Genomic DNA, 15464 nt, shown 5'->3' on the forward strand with positions numbered 1-15464 from the left:
CGTGATGCTTTCTAAACAGCCCCTTCATAATACCGTGATGCTTTCTAAACAGCCCTTTATAATAACGTGATGCTTTCTAAACAGCCCTTCATAATAACGTGATGCTTTCTAAACAGCCCTTCGTAATAACGTGATGCTTTCTAAACAGCCCTTCGTAATAACGTGATGCTTTCTAAACAGCCCTTCGTAATAACGTGATGCTTTCTAAACAGCCCCTTCTTAATAACGTGATGCTTTCTAAACAGCCCCTTCATAATAACGTGATGCTTTCTAAACAGCCCTTCATAATAACGTGATGCTTTCTAAACAGCCCTTCATAATAACGTGATGCTTTCTAAACAGCCCTTCATAATACCGTGATGCTTTCTAAACAGGTCCTTCATAATAATGTGATGCTTTCTAAACAGCCCTTCATAATAACGTGATGCTTTCTAAATAGCCCTTTATAATAACGTGATTCTTTCTAAATAGCCCTTTATAATAACGTGATGCTTTCTAAACAGCCCTTCATAATAACGTGATGCTTTCTAAACAGCCCTTCTTAATAACGTGATGCTTTCTAAACAGCCCCTTCATAATACCGTGATGCTTTCTAAACAGCCCTTTATAATAACGTGATGCTTTCTAAACAGCCCTTCATAATAACGTGATGCTTTCTAAACAGCCCTTCGTAATAACGTGATGCTTTCTAAACAGCCCTTCGTAATAACGTGATGCTTTCTAAACAGCCCTTCGTAATAACGTGATGCTTTCTAAACAGCCCCTTCTTAATAACGTGATGCTTTCTAAACAGCCCCTTCATAATAACGTGATGCTTTCTAAACAGCCCTTCATAATAACGTGATGCTTTCTAAACAGCCCTTCATAATAACGTGATGCTTTCTAAACAGCCCTTCATAATAACGTGATGCTTTCTAAACAGCCCTTCGTAATAACGTGATGCTTTCTAAACAGCCCTTCGTAATAACGTGATGCTTTCTAAACAGCCCTTCGTAATAACGTGATGCTTTCTAAACAGCCCTTCGTAATAACGTGATGCTTTCTAAACAGCCCTTCATAATAACGTGATGCTTTCTAAACAGCCCTTCATAATAACGTGATGCTTCCTAAACAGCCCTTCTTAATAACATGATGCTTTCTAAACAGCCCTTCTTAATAACATGATGCTTTCTAAACAGCCCTTCTTAATAATGTGATGCTTTCAAATCAGCCCTTTATAATAATGTGATGCTTTCTAAACAGCCCTTCATAATAACGTGATGCTTTCTAAATAGCCCTTTATAATAACGTGATTCTTTCTAAATAGCCCTTTATAATAACGTGATGCTTTCTAAACAGCCCTTCATAATAACGTGATGCTTTCTAAACAGCCATTCTTAATAACGTGATGCTTTCTAAACAGCCCCTTCATAATAACGTGATGCTTTCTAAACAGCCCTTCATAATAACGTGATGCTTTCTAAACAGCCCTTCGTAATAACGTGATGCTTCCTAAACAGCCCTTCTTAATAACGTGATGCTTTCTAAACAGCCTTTCTTAATAACATGATGCTTTCTAAACAGCCCTTCTTAATAACGTGATGCTTTCAAATCAGCCCTTCATAATAACGTGATGCTTTCCAAACAGCCCTTTATAATAACGTGATGCTTTCTAAACAGCCCTTCATAATAACGTGATGCTTTCTAAACAGCCCTTCATAATAACGTGATGCTTTCTAAACAGCCCTTCATAATAACGTGATGCTTTCTAAACAGCCCCTTATAATAACGTGATGCTTTCTAAACAGCCCTTCATAATAACGTGATGCTTTCTAAACAGCCCTTCATAATAACGTGATGCTTTCTAAACAGCCCTTCATAATAACGTGATGCTTTCTAAACAGCCCTTCTTAATAACGTGATGCTTTCTAAACAGCCCTTCTTAATAACGTGATGCTTTCTAAACAGCCCTTCTTAATAACGTGATGCTTTCTAAACAGCCCCTTCATAATAACGTGATGCTTTCTAAACAGCCCTTTATAATAACGTGATGCTTTCTAAACAGCCCTTTATAATAACGTGATGCTTTCTAAACAACCCTTTATAATAACGTGATGCTTTCTAAACAGCCCTTTATAATAACGTGATGCTTTCTAAACAGCCCTTTATAATAACGTGATGCTTTCTAAACAGCCCTTTATAATAACGTGATGCTTTCTAAACAGCCCTTCATAATAACGTGATGCTTTCAAAACAGTACAGATCCAGAATTCCTAATATACAGTGAGGAGAACAAGTATTTGATACACTGCCGATTTTGCAGGTTTTCCTACTTACAAAGCATGTAGAGGTCTGTAATTTTTATCATAGGTACACTTCAACTGTGAGAGACGGAATCTAAAACAAAAATCCAGAAAATCACATTGTATGATTTTTAAGTAATTAATTTGCATTTTATTGCATGACATAAGTATTTGATCACCTACCAACCAGTAAGAATTCCGGCTCTCACAGACCTGTTAGTTTTTCTTTAAGAAGCCCTCCTGTTCTCCACTCATTACCTGTATTAACTTCACCTGTTTGAACTCGTTACCTGTATAAAAGACACCTGTCCACACACTCAATCAAACAGACTCCAACCTCTCCACAATGGCCAAGACCAGAGAGCTGTGTAAGGACATCAGGGATAAAATTGTAGACCTGCACAAGGCTGGGATGGGCTACAGGACAATAGGCAAGCAGCTTGGTGAGAAGGCAACAACTGTTGGCGCAATTATTAGAAAATGGTAGAAGTTCAAGATGACGGTCAATCACCCTCGGTCTGGGGCTCCATGCAAGATCTCACCTCGTGGGGCATCAATGATCATGAGGAAGGTGAGGTATCAGCCCAGAACTACACTGCAGGACCTGGTCAATGACCTGAAGAGAGCTGGGACCACAGTCTCAAAGAAAACCATTAGTAACACACTACGCCGTCACGGATTAAAATCCTGCAGCGCACGCAAGGTCCCCCTGCTCAAGCCAGCGCATGTCCAGGCCCGTCTGAAGTTTGCCAATGACCATCTGGATGATCCAGAGGAGGAATGGGAGAAGGTCATGTGGTCTGATGAGACAAAAATAGAGCTTTTTGGTCTAAACTCCACTCGCCGTGTTTGGAGGAAGAAGAAGGATGAGGACAACCAAGAACACCATCCCAACCGTGAAGCATGGAGGTGGAAACATCATTCTTTGGGGATGCTTTTCTGCAAAGGGGACAGGGCGACTTCACCGTATTGAGGGGAGGATGGATGGGGCCATGTATCGCGAGATCTTGGCCAACAACCTCCTTCCCTCAGTAAGAGCATTGAAGATGGGTCGTGGCTGGGTCTTCCAGCATGACAACAACCCGAAACACACAGCCAGGGCAACTAAGGAGTGGCTCCGTAAGAAGCATCTCAAGGTCCTGGAGTGGCCTAGCCAGTCTCCAGACCTGAACCCAATAGAAAATCTTTGGAGGGAGCTGAAAGTCCGTATTGCCCAGCGACAGCCCCGAAACCTGAAGGATCTGGAGAAGGTCTGTATGGAGGAGTGGGCCAAAATCCCTGCTGCAGTGTGTGCAAACCTGGTCAAGAACTACAGGAAACGTATGATCTCTGTAATTGCAAACAAAGGTTTCTGTACCAAATATTAAGGTCTGCTTTTCTGATGTATCAAATACTTATGTCATGCAATAAAATGCAAATTAATTACTTAAAAATCATACAATGTGATTTTCTGGATTTTTGTTTTAGATTCCGTCTCTCACAGTTGAAGTGTACCTATGATAAAAATTACAGACCTCCACATGCTTTGTAAGTAGGAAAACCTGCAAAATCGGCAGTGTATCAAATACTTGTTCTCCCCACTGTATGTGTTATCTTTCACAGCATGTTATCCGAGGCAACCGACCTATCAAAGCTGAGATGGCACACCAGCTGTACGTGCTGCAGGTGCTTACCTTTAACCTTTTGGAAGAACGGATGATGACCAAGATGGATCCCAGTGACCAGGTAAAATGACCAGAAACTAACAGAAGCGGTATTTTCTTTTTTTGCATTCCCTGAATCTTTAAGCTGAACCTTTTTAGCCCTATTCATACCGATTTTATGTTCTGCCCTCATCCATCTCCAGGCCCAGAGGGACATTATTTTTGAGCTGCGCAGGATTGCGTTTGATGGGGAGAATGACCCTAGTGGCACAGAGAAGAGAAAGGCCATGTACACCAAGGACTACAAGATGCTGGGTTTCACTGTGAGTCCAGCTAGTGGATTGTTTTCATCTGTATAGCTCTCTAGAGGTGTTGAGTTGGAGTGTGTGTGGATGTATTAAAGTGGTTGTTTGGGGTCATAAAGGGATTGTTTTCTTCTGTAGAGGTGTTGTTTGGGTTGGTACAGCTGCTGCTCTCTAGAGGAGTTGTTAGGAGGAGTTACGGTCTGTCTGTTTCATTGACTCTCATGTCGGTTGTCGCTCCAGAACCATGTGAACCCTGCCATGGACTTTACTCAGACCCCTCCAGGAATGCTGGCCCTGGACAACATGCTCTACCTGGCCAAGCTGCACCAGGACACCTACATCAGGGTGAGTCTGTGTGCTTCACAATTGGTACCCTATTCCCTATATAGGGCACTACTTTTTACCTATAGTGCATTACTTTTGACCATGGTCCTGGTCAAAAGTAGTGCACTATGTAGGGAATAGCTTGCCATTTGAGACGCAACCTGTACCACAAGGTTTTCTACGAAACAAATCTGAAAAAAGTAATTAAAGATTTCAAATGGTCGAAATTCAGTTTTCCCAAGTGTGACCATAGTGTGTGTGTTTCTCACATCAGATTGTTCTAGAGAACAGCAGCCGCGAGGACAAACACGAGTGTCCCTTCGGACGCTGTGCCATCGAGCTCACCCGAATGCTGTGTGAGATACTACAAGTGGGAGAATTGCGTGAGTACAATGCTCCCACTTCTCATACATGGACTCAACACATCACAGATGGCTTTACGGCTGACATGGCATTCAAGCAAGCCTCAATCTGTTTGGAGCTTTCCAAGCTAATCAGAATGGCCAACCTCATGAGTTCTATTGTACATGTATCGTCAGAGGGATAACTGATTCATTCTGTTCATGACAACCACGTGTTATAATAAGCGTCCACTGTGTGTGTGTTCCCTCTCTCCAGCCAATGAGGGCTGCAACGACTACCACCCCATGTTCTTTACTCACGACCGGGCGTGGGAGGAGTTCTTCTGCGTCTGCATCCAACTGCTCAACAAGACCTGGAAGGAGATGAGGGCCACGGCTGAAGACTTCAACAAGGTCAGAGTTCAACCACCGAGAGACCTTTGACCACCGCAGAATCTCTGAACCTCATAGGCTGAGTCACAATTCTCCACCCTTGTCCGGAAGTGTGCACTTGCACACTTTCGCGTATGGATTTTAAAATGTGGAAACTCCCTCCAGCCAATGCTTACACCAATCCTATGCTTTTAAAGTGCACACTACTGGAAATTTGGATGTAGCCATTGGCTCTGATGCGTGGTTGACTGTGGTTGGTAATCCATTGTGTTGCTAACCCTTGGTTGGCCAGGTGATGCAGGTGGTTCGGGAGCAGATCACCCGGACTCTGGCTATGAAGCCCTCGTCCCTGGACCAGCTAAAAGGGAAACTACGAGGCCTCAGCTACTCTGAGATCCTGCGTCTGCGCCAGTCAGAGAGGATGAGCCAGGACGACTTTCAGTCACCACCCATCATGTCAGTCCCACATCCACGTTAACTCTTTGACTTTGGCAATCAGATTAGTCTGCCTCTGTGTTTGGCTTCTTAACCCCTCATGTTATTATTTTAGCCTTGCCTCAGTGTTGTCTTGGTTGCTGTTCAATACTATGAGACCTACTGTGTGTGTGTGTGTTGCAGTGAACTGCGTGAGAGGATCCAGCCAGAGATACTGGAGCTGATTAAGCAACAGCGACTGAACCGCCTGTGTGAGGGAAGCTGCTTCCGCAAGCTTGGCAACCGCCGCAGACAAGGTGAGAACCTTACACACATGCACAATAACAAATATGCCAGCATTTGACTGGAGTTTTAATACAAATATTTTCTTACTGTTGATTTACTTCATAGGACTGATCACTACCTTTGTCTTTATTCCTAACTTTGTCCTTTGTTTTGTCCTCAGAGAAGTTCTGGTTTTGCCGCCTGTCTCTGAACCACAAGGTGCTTCACTATGGAGATCTGGACGAGTCTCCCCAGGGGGAAGTACCTTTTGAGCTGCTCACCGACAAGAGTGAGTCTTCTGGCTACAACCCTCCGTCTCCCACTGACTCTCTACAGTGATGTGCCCTGTGCAATCATGACTATTTGAGTGAGGTTGTCTATCTTAAAGCTCATCAGGTGAAGTCTCAAAAGCACATGGAAAGGCATCAGCTCTGAGGTCTGTTGTAGGTTTTAGTTTTTTTTTAGGCATAAGCCACACCTCATGTTGTTCTCAGTCTATCTCTGAGCTGATGTTGCACAGATATGGATGGCAAACAACCAAGTCTTAAAACGGACTGATCCACATCACGCCTAGATCCGTGGAACTGTGCAGTGGCTGACCTAGATACATGATACATGCCTGTTTCATCTCTTTTTAATTTCCTGCTCTTTCTAATCTTCCCCTGCAGTCCCCGTGTCTGATATCAAGTCAGTGGTGACGGGGAAGGACTGTCCCCACATGAAAGAGAAGAGTGCACTGAAACAAAATAAGGTACTGTAGCCTACCAGCAGAGGGCATGCCTGTTAGTATGACTGATATATAACTACTAGCCCTTTCTCTTATTCATCTCAATGGTTATGGATTGCGTCCCAAATGGCAACCTGTTCCCTTTTATAGTGCACTACTTTTGATCAGGGTCCATCCATGGAATATCTAGTCATTCTAGTGCATGTGGTTCATATTAGAGTTGTGGACATGAAATGTGCTCTCTCTTCTGTGTGTAGGAGGTATTGGAGCAGGCCTTCTCCATCCTGTACGATCCTGATGAAAACCTCAACTTTGTGGCTCCCAACAAATACGAGGTAAGCAACCCGTTTTATCCCCAGAATAAATACAACTCTGAAGACATATACAGTTGAAGTCGGAAGTTTACATACACCTTAGCCAAATACATTTAAACTCAGTTTTTCTCAATTCCTGACATTTAATCCTAGTAAAAATTCCCTGTCTTAGGTCAGTTAGGATCATCACTTTATTTTAAGAATGTGAAATGTCAGAATAGTAGTAGACTGATTTATTTCAGCTTTTATTTCTTGGGTCAGAAGTTTACATACACTCAATTGGTATTTGGTAGCATTGCCTTTAAAATTGTTTAACTTGGGTCAAATGTTTCGGGTAGCCTTCCACAATCTTCCCTCAATAAGTTGGGTGAATTTTGGCCCATTCCCCCTGACAGAGCTGGTGTAACTGAGTCAGGTTTGTAGGCCTCCTTGCTCGCACACGCTTTTTCAGTTCTGCCCGCAAATGTTCTATAGGATTAAGGTCAGGGCTTTGTGATGGCCAATCCAATACCTTGACTTTGTTGTCCTTACGCCATTTTGCCACAACTTTGGAAGTATGCTTGGGGTCATTGTCCATTTGGAAGACCCATTTGCGACCAAGCTTTAACTTCCTGACTGATGTCTTAAGATGTTGCTTCAATATATCCACATAATTTTACATCCTCATGATGTCATCTATTTTGTGAAGTGCACCAGTCCCTCCTGCAGCAAAGCACCCCCACAACATGATGCTGCCACCCCTGTGCTTCACGGTTGGGATGGTGTTCTTCGGCTTGCAAGCCTCCCCCTTTTTCCTCCAAACATAACGATGGTCATTATGGTCAAACAGTTCTATTTTTGTTTCATCAGATCAGAGGACATTTCTCCGAGAAGTACGATCTTTGACCCCATGTGCAGTTGCAAACCGTAGTCTGGCTTTTTGATGGCGGTTTTGGAGCAGTGGCTTCTTCCTTGCTGAGCGGCCTTTCAGCTTATGTCGATATAGGACTCGTTTTACTCTGGATATAGATACTTTTGTACCTGTTTCCTCCAGCATCTTCACAAGGTCCTCTGCTGCTGTTCTGGGATTGATTTGCACTTTTCGCACCAAGTACGTTCATCTCTAGGAATGTGTCTCCTTCCTGAGCGGTATTACGGCTGCGTGGTCCCATGGTGTTTATACTTGCGTACTATTGTTTGTACAGATGAACGTTGTACTTTCAGGCGTTTGGAAATTGCTCCCAAGGATGAACCAGGCTTGTGGAGGTCTACAAATTTTTTTCTGAGGTCTTTGCTGATTTCTTTTGGTTTTCCCATGATGTCAAGCAAAGAGGCACTGAGTTTGAAGGTAGGCCTTGAAATACATCCACACGTACACCTCCAATTGACTCAGATTATGTCAATTAGCCTATCAGAAGCTTCTAAAGCCGTGACATCATTTTCTGGAATTTCCCAAGCTGTTGAAAGGCACAGTCAACTTACACGGAACCCAAACCGGCTGCGCACGTGCGCCATCGTGCATAAATGTATTTTGTCCCCCACACCAAACGCGATCAGGACACGCAGGTTAAAGAATCAAAACAAACTCTGAACCAATTATATTAATTTGGAGACAGGTCGAAAAGCATTAAACCTTTATGGCAATTTAGCTAGTTAGCTTGCACTTGCTAGCTAATTTGTCCTATTTAGCTAGCTTGCTGTTGCTAGCTAATTTGTCCTGGGATATAAACATTGAGTTGTTATTTTACCTGAAATGCACAAGGTCCTCTACTCCGCCAATTAATCCACACATAAAACGGTCAACCGAATTTTTTCTAGTCATCTCTCTTCCTTCCAGGCTTTTTCTTCTCTTGACTTTATCTTACGATTGGCAACTTTCATAAATTAGGTGCATTACCGCCACTGACCTCGTTCGTCTTTCAGTCACCCACGTGGGTACAACCAATGAGGTGATGGCACGTGGGTACCTGCTTCTATAAACCAATGAGCAGATGGGAGAGGCAGAACTTGCAGTGCGATCTGCGTCAGAAATAGAACTGATTTCTATTTTAGCCCTTGGCAACGCAGACGCTCATTGGCGCGCAATAATTGAATAACATAGATTTCTACATAAATTTTGCAACGCGCACGCAAGAGCGGTGTAGTCAGCCTGTTAGTGTATGTAAAATTATGACCCACTGGAATTGTGATACAGTGAAATAATTTGTCTGTAAACAATTGTTGGAAAAATGACTTGTCATGCACAAAGTAGATGCACTAACCGACTTGCCAAAACTATAGTATGTTAACTTACGACTTCAACTGTATGTTAACTTACGACTTCAACTGTATGTTAACTTACGACTTCAACTGTATGTTAACTTACGACTTCAACTGTATGTTATCTGACCTGTGCTCGCTGTCTGCTTTGTGTGTGTGTCTGTGTGTTCCTGCCTGCCTACTTGTGCATGGAGCAGTACTGTATCTGGACTGATGGGCTGTGTGCGTTGTTGGGGCGAGAGATGGGCAGTGACCTCACACGCAGCGACCTGGACACGCTCATCTCCATGGAGATGAAGCTCCGCCTCCTGGACCTGGAGAACATCACCATACCCGAAGCCCCTCCCCCCGTGCCAAAGGAGCCTAGCACTTACAACTTCACCTACAACTACGGCTGAGAAGTGTGTGGAAGGCCTGTTTGTGTTTACATATGTATGAGTGAGAGAAAGACTGTAGTGTGTGTGTGTGGGCGGGCATAATTGCGAGTGTGCGTTTTATGTATAGTAAGACCAGGAATCCACACACATCCCTTAACCACTACATCTTGAACTCAACTTCGCTTGTCTAATGCTCTGAAATCCAACTGCCCACAAATAATCCAGGCAGGGTACTACCAATAAGTGTACCATCGTATTTAAATCACTATTATGATATGAGCTTGATACAAACCTTAACGTTTTGTAACACATAATTAACACAATTTCATGGCCTTATCAACTGTATGTGTGAAAACAAGCTCTGTGTGTTTTGAACAGTTACAGCTGAGCCCTACTATATCTTCATGCATAACAACAGAACCAGATCTGTTTGAACGAGACCTGGGTTCAAATACTATTCCAAATATCTCAATTACTTTCACATACATTTCGAAGTAAATATTCAGATATTTTTTATTTGAATAGACAAGTAGTTGAATATTGGAATCTATTTGGAAATACACTTGGAACGTATTGGCATGTATTTGACGAATCTCAAATGCACTGACTTAAATACACTCCCATGCATTTAACCCAGGTATTTGAAATAAGTACTTGAAAATACTCTCAAATAGTAGACTTCCAATAGAAGTAGTTGATTCAGGCCACATTATTTGAAAATACTCAAACACAATTATATAAATAGCAAATAATCATGCATTTGAACCCAGGTGTGGTTTGAACTGATACTTCATGGGCCAAGGTGTTGTTTTCAAGTCACTCTCCATGTCCTCATCTTCAAATTCAGTACTAATCTATATTATTGATGTTTGTTATGCAGAATATAATTATATTTTTGTAAATTATTGTGAATTCAGTCTCAGCAGTGAAGAGAAGGAACACTAACTTTCTAGCAACCTGCTAATTTGACTTCAGAGACGTGGTTAATGAGAAATATTGAGAAAGACTAATAAGCTAGGTATCAAACTGTCTGTTCTCTGCAACAGAGCTCTCAGATCAAGCAGTAAGCCATTTGTAGGCTTGTCACGTTTTTCTTCTATAATTGTTCTACTTTGTATAGTCCCAGTTGCCAAATAGCGATCTGTATGTGGAGACGTTTTACACTAAACAAATGGAGCTTTCACCATGCAGCACTCTGAAGTCATCCATCATATTCTCTGGCATTAGTAGGTCAGGAGATTGCCAAAATGTCTTTAACATGAATCCTCAATGATCAAGATGTTCAATATCGGATATGTTTTTGTTGTATCTTACACAGCTAATGAAAGTAACAAGAAATGTGCTCAGTATATGCTATTTGAGTTTGGTTGCGCTGTACGTAAATTAATAGGATTTAGTGGTCTTGTATTGGAAGTTATTTCAACAAAAGTGTTTCTGTTCTGAGTCTTTCCTTTGCAAAAGGGTTCTGGGTCTTGATACTTGATGTCCCATTGTTCATAGTACACAATCGGAAAGGGATGTTATGTAAGAGACATCACTTTCAAAAGCTTGTAGCTGCTTAGAGAATTCTACAAAATTCCACATTGAACCAAGTAGGGTTTCTAATGGGCACCAACAATAAGGAGACTTTTGAAGAGGCTTCAGCATCTGGTACTCTTTTACATGACTTGCTGAACCATGACTGTGTTCAGGCTAGTGCTGGTACTGAATGACATGTTTGTCACGAATTAACTTTAAATGTAAATATGGTATTCATATACACTGCTCAAAAAAATAAAGGGAACACTTAAACAACACAATGTAACTCCAAGTCAATCACACTTCTGTGAAATCAAACTGTCCACTTAGGAAGCAACACTGATTGACAATAAATTTCACATGCTGTTGTGCAAATGGAATAGACAACAGGTGGAAATTATAGGCAATTAGCAAGACACCCCCAATAAAGGAGTGGTTCTGCAGGTGGTGACCACAGACCACTTCTCAGTTCCTATGCTTCCTGGCTGATATTTTGGTCACTTTTGAATGCTGGCGGTGCTTTCACTCTAGTGGTAGCATGAGACGGAGTCTACAACCCACACAAGTGGCTCAGGTAGTGCAGCTCATCCAGGATGGCACATCAATGCGAGCTGTGGCAAGAAGGTTTGCTGTGTCTGTCAGCGTAGTGTCGAGAGCATGGAGGCGCTACCAGGAGACAGGCCAGTACATCAGGAGACGTGGAGGAGGCCGTAGGAGGGCAACAACCCAGCAGCAGGACCGCTACCTCCGCCTTTGTGCAAGGAGGAGTAGGAGGAGCACTGCCAGAGCGCTGCAAAATGACCTCCAGCAGGCCACAAATGTGCATGTGTCTGCTCAAACGGTCAGAAACAGACTCCATGAGGGTGGTATGAGGGCCCGACGTCCACAGGTGGGGGTTGTGCTTACAGCCCAACACCGTGCAGGACGTTTGGCATTTGCCAGAGAACACCAAGATTGGCAAATTCGCCACTGGCGCCCTGTGCTCTTCACAGATGAAAGCAGGTTCACACTGAGCACGTGACAGACGTGACAGAGTCTGGAGACGCCGTGGAGAACGTTCTGCTGCCTGCAACATCCTCCAGCATGACCGGTTTGGCGGTGGGTCAGTCATGGTGTGGGGTGGCATTTCTTTGGGGGGCCGCACAGCCCTCCATGTGCTCGCCAGAGGTAGCCTGACTGCCATTAGGTACCGAGATGAGATCCTCAGACCCCTTGTGAGACCATATGCTGGTGCGGTTGGCCCTGGGTTCTTCCTAATGCAAGACAATGCTAGACCTCATGTGGCTGGAGTGTGTCAGCAGTTCCTGCAAGAGGAAGGCATTGATGCTATGGACTGGCCCGCCCGGTCCCCAGACCTGAATCCAATTGAGCACATCTGGGACATCATGTCTCGCTCCATCCACCAACGCCACGTTGCACCACAGACTGTCCAGGAGTTGGCGGATGCTTTAGTCCAGGTCTGGGAGGAGATCCCTCGGGAGACCATCCGCCACCTCATCAGGAGCATGCCCAGGCGTTGTAGGGAGGTCATACAGGCACGTGGAGGCCACACACACTACTGAGCCTCATTTTGACTTGTTTTAAGGACATTACATCAAAGTTGGATCAGCCTGTAGTGTGGTTTTCCACTTTAATTTTGAGTGTGACTCCAAATCCAGACCTCCATGGGTTGATAAATTTGATTTCCATTGATAATTTTTGTGTGATTTTGTTGTCAGCACATTCAACTATGTAAAGAAAAAAGTATTTAATAAGAATATTTCATTCATTCAGATCTAGGATGTGTTATTTTAGTGTTCCCTTTATTTATTTGAGCAGTGTATAAATCATTGTCTGTATATATTGTGTTGCCTTATTAAAAAAAAATGTTTTGTGTAAATAAATACAAAGCTAAACTGGTATGGTATTTTGTCCTGGAAAAGAGGGTTTTTAAATTGTCTTTAGCTTTTCACACCTGTTTACCACCGTATATCTGCATGTATCCAAGTTTGACTCCTCTACATTATATTGGAGAGTCAATCATCTACTACAGGATCAACTAAACAAAACTGTAGTCAATGTTGTACAGTATAATACCTAATTTCATCAGTTATCTTTATAAAGAATTCAAAATGTATCAATTATCTTTGTGAAGAATTCAAAATGTACCAATACATTTCTAACTAATTTAACTGGTTCTCTTATCAAAAGACAAGTTATAGTACAGCAAAAAAAAATGCAATACATCCAAGGCAAACTGGAAATGCCCACAATGTTTTCAAAAGCAGTTTGACACAACTTGGTGGTGTTAACAGTACACCACATCAAGCTCCATTTAGAGTGCAACTCTCCTGGTGTTGAAGGTCCCATATGTAGTCCTTCGCAAAATGTGTGATTTGGATGATAGGTTTCAGCAGCAGCACGTCTACATCCTCATTTACATCTCCCTCCTTATCATAGTCCTTTAGGGGAAGGATGGAGTTCATTGGGACGCCCAGCTGATTACTGCATTCTTCCATCTAGATATAGAAATCAAGTAGAAATGTGTTGCTTCTCTATGTAACGGATTTAGCTTCATAACCTCATTCCCCAGTTTGAAATTTGACATCTACAGATTATATTTGTTGGCCAATAAATACTGGCATAACTGGCACGTGATGGTACTTTTAAAGGAACTTCAACAGTGTTAAATGATCTGACTCACCTTTTGTTAGATTTTCTTGCTTGTAAAGATGTTTCTCAGGTTGCCATCCACCAGGTTACAGGTCTTGTCCACCATAGTCATTACACCACCGGAGGGATATCTGGCATGGGTTGAAGTGAAATGTTAGTACAGACATTTTAGGCTTGGAACACAGGTAACAAACGTTCCCACAACTTTAGAGAACATTCCCTTAGGAGTCTCATTAGGTCGTTAACGTTTTCATAGGTATGTTTCCTGATGTGCATGGAACGTTTCCTAGAGACCATTCCCTTTAATGTCAAATATCAAAACATACCCAGAACGTGGTTACCATGTTCTTATAATTTAAGATATGAATGTTCTAGACACGTTTCATGGGAACGTTGCAAGAACATTGTGTCCAGTTTTCGGTGGGTTCTGAGAATATTCCATCAACGTCCTCCTAACCACTGTCCTAATAAGGGATAGCTCTAGTGCATGTGCTTATTGGACCAGTAGTTATGCTCTGTCCTGTCTAGAAGAAACCCTAACCTCTACTCCGTAGGCACATGTGTAGATCTGAAACAAAACAAATCACATGTTATTTGTCACATGCGCCGAATACCTTACCGTGAAATGTTTACTTACAAGGCCTTAACCAACAATGCAGTTTTAAGAAAAATATTTACTAAACAAACTAAAGTAAAAAATAAGAGCATCAATAAAATAACAATAACGAGGCTATATACATGGGGTACCGGTACAGAGTCAGTGTGCGGGGGTACAGGTTAGTCGAGGTAATTGAAGTAATATGTACATGTAGGTAGGGGTAAAGTGACTATGCATTGATAATAGATAATAAACAGTGAGTAGCAGCAGCCTAAAAAAAGGGGTGGGGGTCAATGCAAATAGCCCGGGTAGCCATTTGATCAGCTATTCAGCAGTCTTATGGCTTGGGGGTAGAAGCTGTTAAGAAGCCTTTTGGACCTAGACTTGGCGCTCCGGTACCTCTTGTCGTGTGGTAGCAGAGAGAACAGCCTATGACTAGGGTGGCTGGAGTCTTTGGCAATTTTTAGGGCCTCCTCTGACACCGCGTGGTATATAGGTCCTGGATGGCAGGAAGCTTGGCCCCAGTGATGTACTGGGCAGCTGCCATACCAAGCGGTGATGCAACCAGTCAGGATGCTCTCGATGGTGCAGCTGTATAACTTGTTGACGATCTGCGGACCCATGCCATATCTTTTCGGTCTCCTGAGGGGGAATAGGCATTGTCGTGCCCTCTTCACGACTGTATTGGTGTGTTTGGACCATGATAGTTTGTTGATGATGTGGACACCAAGGATCTTGAAGCTCTCAACCTGCTCCGCTACAGCCCCGTCGATGAGAATGGGAGCGTGCTTAGCCCTCCTTTTCATGTAGTCCACAATCATCTCCTTTGTCTTGATCACGTTGAGGGAGAGGTTGGTGTCTTGGCACCACACTTCCAGGTCTCTGACCTCATCCCAATAGGCTGTCAAATAGTTGTCGGTGATCAGACCTACCACCGTTGTGTCGTTAGCGAACTTAATGGTATTGGAGTCGGGCTTGGCCACACAGTTATGGGTGAACAGGGAGTACAGTGGGGGACTTAGCATGCACCCCAAAGGGGCCCGTGTTGAGGAT

The 15464-nt window shown here is 43.0% G+C and overlaps 1 protein-coding gene across 8 annotated transcripts in view; it reads left to right on the forward strand.

Moving 5' to 3' along the window:
* Nucleotides 1–13060, forward strand: part of LOC139535963 (engulfment and cell motility protein 2) — a 40143-nt gene extending 27083 nt beyond the window's left edge. For all 8 annotated transcript variants that reach the window (XM_071335969.1, XM_071335971.1, XM_071335970.1 and 5 more), the window contains 11 exons: nucleotides 3885–4007; nucleotides 4129–4248; nucleotides 4471–4575; nucleotides 4829–4937; nucleotides 5173–5309; nucleotides 5581–5744; nucleotides 5907–6019; nucleotides 6169–6276; nucleotides 6656–6738; nucleotides 6972–7049; nucleotides 9464–13060. In XM_071335969.1, coding sequence (XP_071192070.1) covers nucleotides 3885–4007; nucleotides 4129–4248; nucleotides 4471–4575; nucleotides 4829–4937; nucleotides 5173–5309; nucleotides 5581–5744; nucleotides 5907–6019; nucleotides 6169–6276; nucleotides 6656–6738; nucleotides 6972–7049; nucleotides 9464–9664 — 1341 coding nt within the window. In that variant the 3' untranslated portion in view covers nucleotides 9665–13060. The remainder of the gene's footprint in view (nucleotides 1–3884; nucleotides 4008–4128; nucleotides 4249–4470; nucleotides 4576–4828; nucleotides 4938–5172; nucleotides 5310–5580; nucleotides 5745–5906; nucleotides 6020–6168; nucleotides 6277–6655; nucleotides 6739–6971; nucleotides 7050–9463) is intronic.
* Nucleotides 13061–15464: the final 2404 nt, after the last annotated feature.

This window comes from Salvelinus alpinus, chromosome 12 (assembly GCF_045679555.1).
Source record: "Salvelinus alpinus chromosome 12, SLU_Salpinus.1, whole genome shotgun sequence".
Classification (NCBI taxonomy): Eukaryota; Metazoa; Chordata; class Actinopteri; order Salmoniformes; family Salmonidae; genus Salvelinus; species Salvelinus alpinus.